General features: G+C 41.0%; 1 protein-coding gene across 15 annotated transcripts in view; it reads right to left on the reverse strand.

Annotated features, from left to right (window-relative positions):
• The window catches only part of TNS3 (tensin 3), a 229,842-nt gene that overhangs the window by 16,920 nt on the left and 198,087 nt on the right, over window positions 1-14,835 (reverse strand). For all 15 annotated transcript variants that reach the window (XM_048296709.1, XM_048296677.1, XM_048296688.1 and 12 more), the window contains 4 exons: window positions 8,045-8,216; window positions 5,078-5,718; window positions 4,373-4,459; window positions 245-373 (listed from right to left, as the gene is read on the reverse strand). In XM_048296709.1, the coding sequence (XP_048152666.1) occupies window positions 245-373; window positions 4,373-4,459; window positions 5,078-5,718; window positions 8,045-8,216 (1,029 nt within the window). The remainder of the gene's footprint in view (window positions 1-244; window positions 374-4,372; window positions 4,460-5,077; window positions 5,719-8,044; window positions 8,217-14,835) is intronic.

The following is a 14,835-nucleotide window of genomic DNA, read 5'->3' on the forward strand; positions in this document are numbered from 1 at the left end:
CACTGATTTTCTATTAGGTTGATGAGGTACAACACATGCACAGCCACAACACACATACATTTACAAGTCATGGTGAAACCATACAGTACAACAGGCATCATCTCCAGTCTCACTTAACAACGCATCAAATGTAGTCTGCAATTCAAGTTGCACTTACAAGAAGAGGGGAAAATTCCATCATTTTATTACCCAGCAATAAGGACTACCTACTATGTATAGCTTGTTTAATAACATACAGAAGTACCTTTCTTTAACTGCAGCACAGAAGGAGGTGGTATGGCAACTTTCATAGCTAGCCCATAGGCTCCTCGGAAAGAATGACTGTCTCGAACAATGAAAGACCCAGGTTCCTTTTCCTTGAGAACAGCAATGGCTGCAAGAGATTCCAGCAAAGAGACAGAAAAACAGTTCAAGAACAATGCACATAGTCAAAAAGTACAGAAGTGCAAATGTATAATGAATAGGACACCAGAAGAATTAAGATCTTTTCCTCTATCATCACTGCTGTACAACAAAATACCATCAATCATATTTGCGGGACCCAAGTGGAAACACCTTGTTCAAATCTCACAGATACTTATTTTAGAAGAAGCCTGAAGTACAGAACCCTACTGATTTTTAAACTGAGAAGGGTGCTCAGGTCTCACATTCCTACAACCAGTGCAAGAGCAAGTCTACTCCTGCTTAGATTTTGTCAACTTGTTAAAAGACTCCATAGCTCTCTGTAATTCCCACACTGACTAGACAGCACTGTTTTTCACTTCCTATTCAGCCTCAACAGGCAGAACAGATTAATTTCCATCCACCAGCAATTTTTTGTCCCTGCAAAGCCACCTTACTGCCTTAGGAGTTTTAAAGCAAAGGAAGGAATGTAAGTGTGTATTTTGCTCTTTGACTTTGAAATATTTTTCATCTGTATTCTGGGAAACACTTGCAGGGAAATTGCTGCTGCTTTGCACAAGTCAGTTGCAGACTTTGAAATCTAGTAGCTCAAAATCTTAAACTTACTTTGAAAACAGACACAAAGTTAATCTAATGATTGATCTTAATAAAATTTTTGTACTTTGCTTTCTTCCCTCCCCCATAAACTTTTTAGAAATACTTGTTTATACTAGTATACTTTGTTTCTAGAATTCCTAACCATCGGCAATCCTTCAGAGAAGCCCTAGAAAAAGCCCAAATTTGATGCTGGACTCCTTAATTGACTGTTCACACAGAACATGGATATTATGCATACAGGGCACAAAGGCATATTTTGCAAGCCCTGAGCAATGTTTATAAAGCAAAGGTTCTTTTCATGAAAAAAGAGGAAGTTCAAAAAAAAAAAAAAATCAGGAAAATGCAGACATAATTGTCTCTTCTGTTAAAACGAGTAAAGCAAACATGTATGCATTCTATTCTCTTCATCTGTCAGACAGCAAAGGAAAGAACCTTTTTTCACAACAATGTCTTGTTTTGAGAGGATTAGGATGAATACGCAAACCCCTGCAATTAAGCAGTACTCACATAACACTTCTAAATACAAAGGGATGCAGTAATAATTTGTCACAGGAGCAGTCTATTAAACACAGGGAAAAAAGGACAAATACTCCCCTCCTCATCAACAGTACCCTAAAACGTTTTTTAAAAGGAGTTTTACTTCAAGGATGAAAAGAGGCATATTAAAAGGTTGGGAAGATTGTTGTTTCGTTTATTCAAGCAGTTAGCTTTAACATTGCATTTTATCTACTTCCCTCTCTGGACACACATCAAGTCAAGTATTTTTCTGCACATTTAAAGACTCAGTTCTCGTTATGGGTGGTGAGCAGATGAGGGGAAAGGGACTGGAGTGAAAGGACCAGCAAAGTATCATCCAAAAACGAATTAATGTTCTGTTTTCTATGATCTTTATTCCTCTGGCATCATATTTACCACTACACAAGAACATCCTCACCATCTGAGAACCTAATAAATAGACAGACATAGCAATTCATCATTTGCCAATAGCTGAAGTTCACACTATTTTGGTTTAGTATGAACATCCTTCTGAATGCAGAACTAGTTAGTAATTTTCCCTTTTTGACAACTACATTTTAAAAATCCCAGTTTAAAATCCTGCCTTATCTCATTAATCGCAATTCAGTATAGCTGATTATTACTGTATAAACACAAGCACAGTCAGACCAACTACATTTGCAAAGCACTGTCAGAGACTGAAATGTTATAGTTTCATGGCTGAAACACTGTTATAAAGGACTTTTGCCCATTATGGCAAAAGTGTGTAACAAAGCTGCACCAACAAAGCTGCACCAACAAAGCCCACCCCAAATGGGCCTCCTGACTGAAACTCTGAACTGTGAGTCAAGCCACCTAAAAGAACCTGAGGTAAGATAAAAGTGATCCTGTTTTTCAATCATCTCAAGTCTGAGAAGAAATGGATAAGGCTAGGGAAGAAGGATGCATTCACAGAAAGGCCAAGCCCAGCAGCTGTCCTGAAAATCATCCCCAGCTGGCTTTGGGGTGGAGGCCATAGCCCACAGGCTTATCTGCAGCTAGGTTTGCACAAACTCCTCTCCAAACAAGGGGGGAGGAGGAGAGTTTTGGGCGTACGACATGACCTCTGGTCAGAGGCAGTGAACACCCACCCTCCATTACACAAACTGGCTCAGTTGTAAAATCCCCCACACCGGGAAAGCCACATCCACAGGACATTCACGTGAGGGACAGCTGAGGAGGTGTCATAAGCCATCAAAGACCCCCAAAGCACTCCCCAGATTCATTCCTGAGGCCTTGCACCAGGGCACTACACATGATGCAAAGTGATGCAACTGATCCAGAGTCTTGCAAGAGACAGTGTCAAACCTGCCCCCCTTCAGGGGAGGTACTTGGGCATTCCCACCTGGCCCAACTTACATTAATCGCTTGAACGCTACGTTTTTTGGCAGGGGACCCTCACCACCAAGAAGACCTGATGGAGAGGACCAACAGAACACTGCTGGGACCCTCAGAGGGGTCTGTATTTCTACTTACTCTGTTCCTGTCACTCTTCCTGTGCCCCTCCCAACCTCTTTTTCTATTTCTTTCTTTCTCTTTCTCTCTCATTTACTGTTAAATAAAATATATCAATTTTCTGGTATCAACATTTAACCATGTTTGGTTTTAATCTCATTTCACAGAATATTCAAACCTGAAGTTCTATCCACTATCCACAGAGTGAGCTCACCCTGCTCCTCTATGATTAGCGGATTGTAACAAGCACCCAGCACACTTACACACATACTGTTGCAGGGACAGTATGTAAGTTCACAGAATCATGGAAGAATGGCCTGGCTTGGAATGGACCTTAAAGATCATCTACTTCCAACACTCCTGCCACAAACAGGAACATGTTTCATTAGGCCAAAGCCACATCCAACCTGGTCTTAAACATTTCCATGGATGGATGGCATCCACAACTGCTCTGGGCAGTCTGTTCCCATACCTCACCACCCTCACAGTAAATCATTTTTTCTAATATTTAATCTAAACCTACTTTCAACTTGAAACCATTTCACCTTGTCCTGTCACTACATGCTCTTCTAGAAGTCCCTCTCCATCTTTCTTGTAGGCTCCCTTCAGGTACTGGAAGGCTGCAATCAGGTCACTTCAAAGCTTTCCCTTCTCCAGACTGAACAATCTCAATTCTCTCAGCCTTTCCTCACAGGAAAGGTGCTCCTTCCCTCTAATCAACTTGGTGGCCCTCCTCTGTACTCGCTCCAACAGGTCTGTCTATGTCTTCCTGTATGCCAGATGCAGTACTCCAGGTGCTCTTAAGTATTCACTTTCACATAGGTAGTAAAACCTTTCTTCAGTTCACTGAATAATACATCTACATACAAATGTACTCTTATCTGCACTGTTCCATGGTAGTGACCTTTAAGAAATAATGTAAGTCACTTGACATTGAAATTCAGATTACAAAATGACTGGTAGGTGAGGATGCTTTTGTGATGACCTAGCTAATAAATTATTCTGAGATCATGTCAGAACAGTACACTTATACTCAAAAGGTTTTGGAGAGCAGACAGTCGTTTGGTATTGTTTCATGCATATCTGCCATTCAAAAATGACAACAAAGAGCATTTGCAGCAGCTACCACAGGTAGATCTATATCACTTCATAGTTAGTTCAGTTAGGCTAATAATTTGTCTGATTAACTGAATATTTTTCAGGACTATTTGACTGCCCTCCACACTCAAATTCAGCCTTCCAACAAAAGAAACTAAGAGGGGTTGTCTGTGGCCCTTCTAGGTTGTATATTCCTTTTAGAGATCAGGTATGAATCAAAAATCGAGACTTCACCAACTAGCTTTTCTGTGAACAGATATGCCAGAATATATATCAATTGACATACCTTGTTCTCTTGAGATATCTGGCTTATACCAGAACTTGGACGTGTCCTGAACAAATTTTACGGTCACATGTATATCAGCTGTGTTTTCTGTGAAATAAAAGGGAAAAAAGTCAAGACATTTTTTAAAATACAAAAGTGTTTTTACTTTTCTTTCCAACTTCCAGTCACCATGATTACTCAAAAAACTCATCATTAGGACGGGTTAGAGAAACTGAGCTGTTTTAGAACCAGCAAATATAACACCATATGCTAAGACTCTGAAAGCATGTTCAAAGTTTCATTTTGCAAAATCCATAAAATGTTAAAAACTTTTAGTTATAAAGCTGTATTAAATACAAACTTCTCAACAGGGCCCAGTGAACACACATGTACATTTTTAAATTTTCTTGGCACAAGAAGGTGCAGAGAGAAGCCAGCCCTTTTTAAAAGAAATTGGACTCCACCCCTGTCCATTTTAGTTTGACAGCTGAAAAGGTAGGCTGTCCAATAGCTGACTTCTAGGAGGCACAGGAAGAAATCTGCAGCCTTGTTTTCAGAATAATGCATCCAAAGACAGTGAACTGGCACCATTTACTGCAAACATTGAAGACCTCTGTGCCATTTTCATTCCACTACTTTTTTTTCCCCTCTCTACTTTTAAAATCCCCAAAGTTCTTTTTATAAACTCATATAAAATCTAAAGTATTTCTCTGATGCAGAACCTACCTGGCACTGGGGAAGGGCTTAACATTTTTGAGAAATCTGGGAGGACATTTGGGAAGGGAATGCTGATTGTGCTTCCACTGTGCGGGCTAGAGAAGCCACTTGAAGAAGGTGACACAGAGGCAAAGGAACGTTCTCCTTCAGAGGACCTCTTCTTCTCTGGAAGAGGTGGTTGAGCATGTTGGTTCCCTCCATGGTGATGCTGAACTGCACTGTTCTGGCTGTTGTGTCCACAGGCCACTGGAAGAAAGTTTTGTGTCAAAAAGTCATTGCCATCAGCACTTGCCACTGATGAGCTCAGGGTTTTAGATGTGTTAGTATTGGCTATGCAAGTAGCTTGTGTCGCCTCTCGGGGGGAGCTACTGTCCCTGGTACCCGCACTGTAGCTTAGGTAGGCACGGGCACTGCTGCTGATAGCAGGTTCTTGGTGTGGCTCTGATGGTGAACTCTCCAGGTTGCTCAGGGTGACAACTTGAAGTCCTGGAGTTTGGAAATGAGACAGGAGAGAGACATCCTGCACAGCACTTGAAAATTCAGAGGGCACAAGGTAACCGCCCAGCTGCCTGGTATTTCCCAATGAAAATTGGGTTGACAGGGAAGCTTTAGAGCTGCTTTCAAGCCAAGGACATTCTGCTGCAGAAGAGCTGTCAAAAAAAAAAAGCCAAAAATTGAATACAAAAATGAAACAACAGCCAAAATCATTCCCTTAAATGTTACTGTACAACCCATACTTCAGTGATCATTGGAAACAATGAAACATCACACCCAGGACAAAATCTCAGGGTGCTCTTTGAAAACATGCTGGACCAAGTAATGCAGCTGGACCAAGGGATTCCAGCCTTATCCTGACCAGTAATTTCTTCAATGTAGGTCATTATGTTCTGCCTTATCTCACCTCCACCTAGCCATGTTGATGGGATAGTTTCTGAGTTTGCACTGTAAACAAGTCCATTAAATTAACGACAGCTAAAAATACTTCTCTCTGTCTGAGGGCGTTACTTTTAATATGAATCAGTTTAGTGAGGCTGTTTGCAGCATTGCTTCACATACAGTGGTCCTGATGAGCTAAAGTGCTGCCTCAAAAATAGCAGTAGGAGGCAACAATTTCTTATGCCAAAGCTGCATAGAGGTAGAGGTTTATGGAAGAAACCTGACATGGCCATACCAGTTCTTACATGCAGAGTGTCTTATGCTCACCAGAATAAAAACAAAAATAAATGGGCTGAGGAGGTGGTTGTGCACCATCACAAAATAAATCAGTAACTATGATGATGATAAGAACACAGTTCACAAGGAATAACTTGCAGACCAGGTCTCTTTTAATACAGTTTATAATGTAAGGTCCAGTGGTTAATTTATTTGACAGTGGAAAAATTCTGATTTACAGAATTAAATATTTCAACAGCAAACATTCTGTTTTTCTACTGGGTAGCAATTCTACCTGTTCAAGTGAAAAATAAAAAAAAAGTCCTTCTAAGCAAGAGCAACTAAGCTTCTGATAAAATCATCTGATAGAAGTCTAAGTTGTCTCCTTGCTTCTAAAAGTGAAATGCCCTTAGGCTGTAGCTGGAAAGTATTACTAATATTATCAAATCTAGAGAGAACAAACTCATTGGGAAATGCAAAGGGAAAAGAGCTGACATAAGACATACATCAAAAAATAAAGGATTTTTAATTAAAAGGGAGCTGTGGAAATGGATGCCAGTAGATTTAAACAGCTGAAATTAGAAGGGCCATAAAGAAATGGAAGGTAAGCAAATTGAACAAGACATCACTGCAAGAAAAAAACCTCTAGAGCTGTAGCTATCTGCTAGGTGAAATAAAAAATTATAGAAAAAATATTTAGAAAGAAAGGAACAGAATTTTCTAGATAAAGTCTGAAGTAGGAATGTAAACTTGATAATGACTGAATTGCCTGATAAGCTCTTAATACATATCCACTTGTAATTGTTATATTGTCTCTTCTGCAGCAAATACCAACATATTTTGTTCAGTCTCATGGTTCACATTCATAATCGCAAAACCAAAACATTCTTTCACAGTCTCAGTACTGACTGAAAATGAAACCAATTAGATTGGAAGATAAATAAAAGATAAATAGGTAACAACATACTTGAAGTACTCATTGAGACTCTGACACTCCACCCAGAACTATTCTCAAATATTTACTGTGAAAAAGGAGCCAAATAGCTAAGGATGAGAATAGGATAATTAGCCAGAAAGGAATGTTTTTGCAGAGTGATAGAGAAGGTAACTTCATTAGGTGTTATGTACCACCTTGTCTATTGAGTTAATATAGTGCACAGCTAATGATTGATCATGCATTGTTATGTTCTTCTGAACCTTCTAACAGTAACTAGGGACTCCTTGTTTGTTCGCTGTTTCTTGCCATTTCTTAGCTTATGCTGTAAGCTCCTTTAGACAAGGACTACTTTGTAAATTTATACTATTCAAGCTCTTGTCCAGAGCTCTACATGTTTACCACAATATAATTATAAGCCTGCTGAGCAGTTGAAAGGAAATTGGCTATATACTACCAAAGCAAATCTACTGAAATTTTACTGACTAGAAACACGTCTGCAGTGAGAAGAGTGCTCCCTTTCTCTCATATACAGCTTATTCCAATGTGCATTTTCATGACACGGCTTTAAGTAAAACATCAGAGAACTCAGTTAAGCACACAGAAAAATATATATGAGCTTGTGCTAGCACACAATAACATAACTGAGCTATAAAATTCTATTTACTTTTGTCTTCCCACTTATCTTCAAAGCTAATTGTGTCCCTGACATAAAAGTAATATCTGTGTACGTGTTAAAATCCAGACGATGGACAACATCAACATTAAATGTCACAACCAATCTCAAAGTTCTTGGAAAAATAGTCTGCAATGAAGATGAAAGCATAATGTGTTGGCTGAGAACGATCATTATGAGAGCTAAACAATAAAGTAGGAGAACTGTTTCCTACCTTTCTGCCCCTGCGATAGGACTGCTACTTGAAACAGTACATGAAGATGCAAAACAGTGCTGAAAGGAGGGATCAGACTGCATGTTGGCCCTCAGCAAAGAAGAGTTAGTGCCCACAGTGCTGTCAGACATCACCATAGAGAGGTTAATGGCTTCCATGTAACTTTGAGATTCTGCAGCAAAGAAAACAAAGTAAATGCAAATTTAAAAACAACATGCATTTTTATTAACCTTGTACTGAAAAAAGTGTTCATAAAATATTTTGGTTTTCTCTTAATAAGATTATAAAGAAGAGTTTTTGTTTGTTTGAGCAGCAGATGTTATTTCACAAAATTATGTTTATTGCTGAAAACATCCAGCAGGTCAAATGGCAGAGGGAATAGAGATTACAGAATTGCAACACTCAAACTGTTTGATCATTCTCCAGAATACATTCTCTAGCCCTAAAGATGAGAATGGACCTGTCTGTTCCAAGATATTTTGCATTCCACAGTCCACAGTGTTAATCAGTACATCTAGTCAAGTGTACCATTTGCACTTAAAATACCAGTAGAAAATAGGGTGTCACCAATAGAAAACTGGGTGTCCTGGTCCAGGCTACAATAGAATTAGTTTCTTCAGTACGCAGTAGAGGGCATGGCCAGGACCTGGAGTTACTGTATACCACCACCTCATGTCATTGCTGGGGGCAGGGCAAGGGAGTCTCTTCCAGGGAAAAAGGGTCCTTTCTGATTAAGAAAGCATGGTGGAGGGAGCAGTGAGGTGGTGGTGGTAGCAAGCTGGAGGGAGGAGCTCAGGTCAAGCTCTGCAGTGAGCATTTCTGCATTTGAATCACTCTCTCTTTTCTTAGTATTGTTACTCTTACTGGTTTTTTTCTCATCTCATTGCTTTTTTCAGTAAATTGTTCATATCTCAACCCATGATCTTCACTTTTTAAGCCCGACAAGCCCATTCAGCCCACTTGCTGAACAGGGCAGGGAACCTGGTGGATAATGACAGATGACACTGAGCTACTCACAACCTTCTTCATATCAGTCTTTATCAGTAAGACGGGCCTTTAGGAACCTCAAGCCCCTGAGACCACAGGAAAAATCTGGATCAAAACATACCCTCAGTGGAGGAGGACTAAGCAAAGGAGAACTAAAACAAACCAGACATATTTAAGTCCACTGGGGCCTGAGAAGTTGAACACACACAAGAGCTGAGGAAGCTGGCTGATACCCTGCAAGACCACCCTCAATAATTAAAAGGTCTCAATGACTGGGAGAGATTCTTAAAAACTGGAAGGGAGCAAGCATCACTCATACCTCCAAGAAAGGTATGAAGGATGATCCAGGGAACTGCAGGCTTGGTTAATCTAACCTCAGTCTCTGGAAAGCTGATGGAGCAACTAACCCTGGAAACCACTTCCAAACACATGGCAGAAAAGGATTGAGAGTTGTCAGCATGAATTTACAAAGGGGAAATCACGCATATCCACTGAGATAACTTTCTTCAATAAACTGACTAGCTTAGTGGCTAAGAGAAGAGCAGTGGATGTTCCTTATGTTGACTTTAGTAAGGCTTTTATCATGGTCTTCCATTATATCCTCATAAGCATGCTGACAAAACAAGGGTTAAGTAAGTAGAAGTGAGATCTACTAAAAACTGGCTGAATATCTGGGCCCAGAGGCTTGTGATCACCTGCAGCAAATCCACTAGAAGGCAAGTCATAGCATTATACCTCGGGGCTGATTATAGGACCAATACTCTTCAACACCCTTCATTAATAACATAGATAATGGGATGAAGTTTCATCAGCAAGTTTTGCAGACAACAGAAAACTGTGAGGAGTCATCAACAAACCAGATGGTTGTGCTGCTATTTAGAAGTGGGAGAAATGGGAGAAATGCTATTTAGAAGTGGGACAAAAGGAATCTTAAGTTCAACAAGGGGAAATATAAACTCCTGCAACTGAGACAGAATAATCCATGGCACCAGCACATGTTGGGGGCTGACTGGCTGGAGACAGCTCTGCAGAGAGGGACTTGGTGGTTCTCATGGACAATAGCTGACCATGACCCAGCAATACAACCCTATGGCAAAGGTGACCAATAGTATCCCAGCCTGCATCACAAAGTGCTGCCAGCAGGTCAAGGGAGGTGATCCTTCCTCCCTGCTTAGCATTAGAGGCTACATATGAAGCTGTGTGCCTATTTACGTTCTCCTCAGTACAAGAGAGACAGGGACTTGCTTGAACAAGTCCAGCACAAGGTCACAGAGACGCCATCACTGGGACTGGAACATCTTTTATAGGAGCTGAGTCCCAGAAAGCTAGGACTGTATGGCCTGGAGAAAAGAAAGCTCAGGGGTATATTATCACTGTGTATATAAACCTGATGGGAAGGCATGAAGGTAAATGAGCCAGTCTCCACACTCTTCTGCTCACAGTAGGAGAAAAGAACACAACTGGGACTAAAAGGCAGTTTAGCAACATAGTGCAGCACATGGTTTACCTGTTGTGCTGGTTTTGGCCAGGGTAGAGTTAACTTTCTTCTCAGTGTTTGGTATGTGGCTGTTTTGGATTTGTGCTTAACACAGTAATGATAATACAGAGATATTTTTGTTATTCCTTGTGGAAATACTTACAGCTTTTTACTGGCTAGGCTCGTAGTTCAATGCTTTAGAAAGTCACGAGCAGCCTAGAGAGGTAGCACGGGCAATCTAGCATTTCAGTAGCTCAAAAAGCAGCAAATAGTAGCTGCAAAGCTGATACACCAGTAGAAGCGAAGAGGGAGAAATATAGTCTTCAGCTTGCCTAATTCCTGCAATTAGAAGCTTTCAAACAGAGACAGAAACACACAGATGTTCGCAGAAGGATTGCAAAGCCAAAGAGCATGGGGCCCCCTCTCGTGCCCTTCTTTTATTCAGAGAAGGGGAAAGGGGAGGACTGGGGGCAGACCTGGGGTGACTGGCCAATCAGACACTGCTAAAGAGTTTGAGTTACATTTGGTTTTGCCCATGCTTGGAACAAAGGAGTTCAGAACACATGGCAGAGGCAAGTCCTGGCTTGACTTGGGGAGGGGGAAGGGAAGCTCAGAACAGGCAGCAACAATTCCTGGCTTACACAGAGACAAACAAGGCCTTTTCTGTTTTCCATACTGCCACACTGGCAAGGCAGTTGGGGGTGTATGGGAGGTTGGGAGGAGACACAGCTGGGACAGGTTACCCAAATTGACCAGAGGGATATTCCAGACCACATGACTTCAAGGAGAGGAAGGAGGAAGGGGAGGACATTTGGAGTTATGGCATTTGTCTTCCTAAGTAACCATTACACGTGATGGGCTCTGCTCTCCTGGGGATGGCCGAACATCTGGCTGCCCATGGGAAGAATCGAATTAGTTCCTTGATTTGTGTTGCTTTTGTGCATGGGGCTTTTGCTTTCCCTTTTAAGATGTCTTCATCTCAGCCCACAAGTTTTCTTTTACCCTTCCAATTCTTTCCACAATCCTAGGGGCTGGAGAGTGAGCAAGCAACTGCACTGGGCTTGGTTGCTGGCTGGGCTTAAACCATGACACCTGTACAGCTACAGTTTTCAGGTGTGACTTTTTGCACACCACACAGACAAAGAAGCAAAACAACTGTAATCTTTATTTTCTAATAGCCTGCAAACAGCACTAGCATAACTGGTTTCTAAACTGACCGAAATCTGAAATATGTTCAAGTTAATTATAGTGGACATAAATACTACAGGATATAGGTAAACAGATGCGTTTAGATGAGGAATAATGTGGATGCTATTACTGCAGAGCTTTATACGGGAACAGTTTCACCTCGTTTTTTAGAGGTATACTTAAATAACCAGTCAAGCTCTAATGGGGATTACATTTAATTTTTCTGGATTCGTATAAAAAAGTCAACACCTATTGACAGGTCCAGGCTCAACCACACTGTTTTCCATGACAGAAGACTGTAATACAACAAATGCCCATGCATCTGAATAGCTTCATTCACCTGAATAGTCCTACTGACCTCAAAACTGGCAGGACTGAAACCCAATACAACAGTCAAAGATGAAACAATCTCTAATTACTCTCGCTTGACTTGATACACTTCCAAAGAATAAGGGAGAGGAAAAAAAAAAAAAACAAAACCAAGTAAGTTATGGAACAATTCCATTCCTACAAAGACTTAAGATCACACTAATGCATCTTTTCCATAAGGAAACCTTTCTAATGTAAAAAGCCACTGAAACAAGTCTAAATGAATATCGTTTTCCCTTCAATTCATGGCAGAGCTTGGTTCTCCTATTACTTGAAATGAGGAGTGTGCAAGGTACTTAAAAGATATGTCTTAGAAAATCTGCAAATTAGTGCCCTGACTATAAACCATCTGAATTTATCACATAGCACACATGGTACAGAACAAACATTTAACTGGATGAGGGAAACAGAAAACTGCCTTTTAACAGAATGTCCTGGGTTGCAGTGTATTCTATTACCATCCTCATGAGCTGTTGAAATCAGGTGGGGCAGTGTTTCCTTGCCTCCTCCCCCCAGACTATCTTGCTGTTAATGGCCCATCATTGTCCTGCTGCATGACTCAGAGATAACTCCCTCTGGACTATCTTCTGTTAATGAGCCTAATCAACACCTGGCCTCATGACTCATTACCCCATTGTGAGATGCTCCACCCAGAGGGAGGAACCAAGCATACCATCCTGGATATAATCTGAGGCTGAACACCAGAGACAACGCCTTTCCACTGGATTTCCAGAGGACAGGAGCTACACAGCCACCACTGGACCTTCTGAGGAAGAGCAGACCCTTTTTTCTACAGGATCACCGCTTCAGAGGACTGCAGCTACCATTCTACCAGACTGCTACCACCACCCTGCCTAACAGGGACTCAGGTTGTATCTTGACTCTGTCAGTTTGAACCAGTGTTTTCTTTTACTTTTTTTCTTTCCTTTTCTTTAACTTCCCCATTAAATTGTTATTCTGACTTGGTGTCTCCCACTGGTTTGTTTTCAAACTAGTACACAGAAACTGTCTTTTAACTATACCATTACTTCAACGATATTCATAACAGCCATAAAAGTGAAATTTAAGGAAATACTGCAGAAACGTTTAGTGTGGAAGAGCTACAGAAATCTCAATATGTATTTATCTACTAGATCAGCTACATTACAGTCATCTTCATACTGGTGCAAACACAGTCAGAAAAGCTGGCTGCACAAACCCATGTTGGTCAAGGTATGTTGGTCAAATTGATGTCGTACGTATGAAGACTACTAGAACCTCCCCAGCAACTCAACTTTGACTAGGCTAAAAGCAGACAAATTTCCAGAAACTAGCATTTGACAAAGTATCTCAAGTGCAACAGGAATCTCATCTCTACACATGAACTTCCCCAGATGGTTCCCAATTACACTGCAGGTTGAGATGATTCTGCTTCTGAATGTGAGAGGTTAATGCGTTCCCCAGAGGAATAGGAATTACAATCACAAGCTCATCTCTATCTGCTTGCTTGTTTTCATGCCTGTGTGTCTGTTCTCCTGATACCAGACTATACAGAGGAGTCACTGGAATCCAGTTACCAAGAGTCTGGGGGCAGGGAGGGGAGTGGCACTCCTGAAATAGCTTAAAATCTTCTCCCACTCTAATATGATCTCAACTATGTGCATATGAGTTAATCTAACGGATTTCCATAGCAAATTCCACTCCTCCTTCCACAGCACTTGCTTGAATAAAGGGACCAAGGCTTGATTCTTCCCTGTTTCAGGCCTTGGATTGTTGCTATCACCTTTAGAGCACCATACACTGCATGACAGAAGGATCACTGTCACACTCACAGATGCATTTCACACCCCATTTTCACAGGTGTAAAAAGAGTGAAAAGCCACTGGCAGCCAGGCATGTAACCTGCAGAAAAAACACACACTCAGTACAACTCTTCCCAGGCTAGAAACAAATATATCTGAAAGGCACCTCCCGTGAAAGCAGTCTTGTTTTTACTTCAATTAAAAACAAGACTGCTGGATATTTCAGCTATGTCCTCTCATTGTCTGATGCAGAGTTCACTGGTCAGCTGTTAACCCTTTATCTCATGGAATCAATAACTCTGCAATTTCACAGCTTCTACAGAATTAACTGGCCTGACACATTTGACAGAAAGCAAAGCATCAGTGCTTCTTGGTTCAGGCCCCTACCATGCCATTTATAGCCGTGAAAACACTGACAATGTAAAAGTGCAGCTCCCTGTTTCACTAAGAGACATGACAAAGCCAGGACCATTCATGTTTGTATCTTTTCATGCACCCAGATCAGACCTACATTTACTATCACTGATGATCAACTTTAAAGGCAGGACCTTAGAAAGGAGCTGGACTGTTTGGACCATACACTACTGAAAAATGACATTAATTGTGACAACTGTTTGTTTGTGCCAACGTGCAAGGCACAAAAATATCCAGCTCACTCTTCTACTTGGCAGCAACAGGTAAAACCTCTAAAAGTTGCAGGCTTTTTTCAGTTGTAAGCAGAAACTCCAGGATGTGCCTAGCACACAGCTACATAAAGTATGATCTTACAAATTAACCCATATTTTAATCCACTAAACCTGTTGAAACAAAGAAGAAAAAGGAACCCACCACCCTGCTCCCCCTGCCCTCCCCCCCCCCCCAAAAAAAAACCCTACTGAAAAAAACCAGAGTAGCTTAACCCACACCATGGTCCAGATAAAAAATAGATAACAACACTCCTTTTCTTTTCTTGCAACAGCTGAAGGGCAAAATCATCTCACACCTTTGGA

This window comes from Corvus hawaiiensis, chromosome 1 (assembly GCF_020740725.1).
Source record: "Corvus hawaiiensis isolate bCorHaw1 chromosome 1, bCorHaw1.pri.cur, whole genome shotgun sequence".
In the NCBI taxonomy this organism is placed as follows: domain Eukaryota; kingdom Metazoa; phylum Chordata; class Aves; order Passeriformes; family Corvidae; genus Corvus; species Corvus hawaiiensis.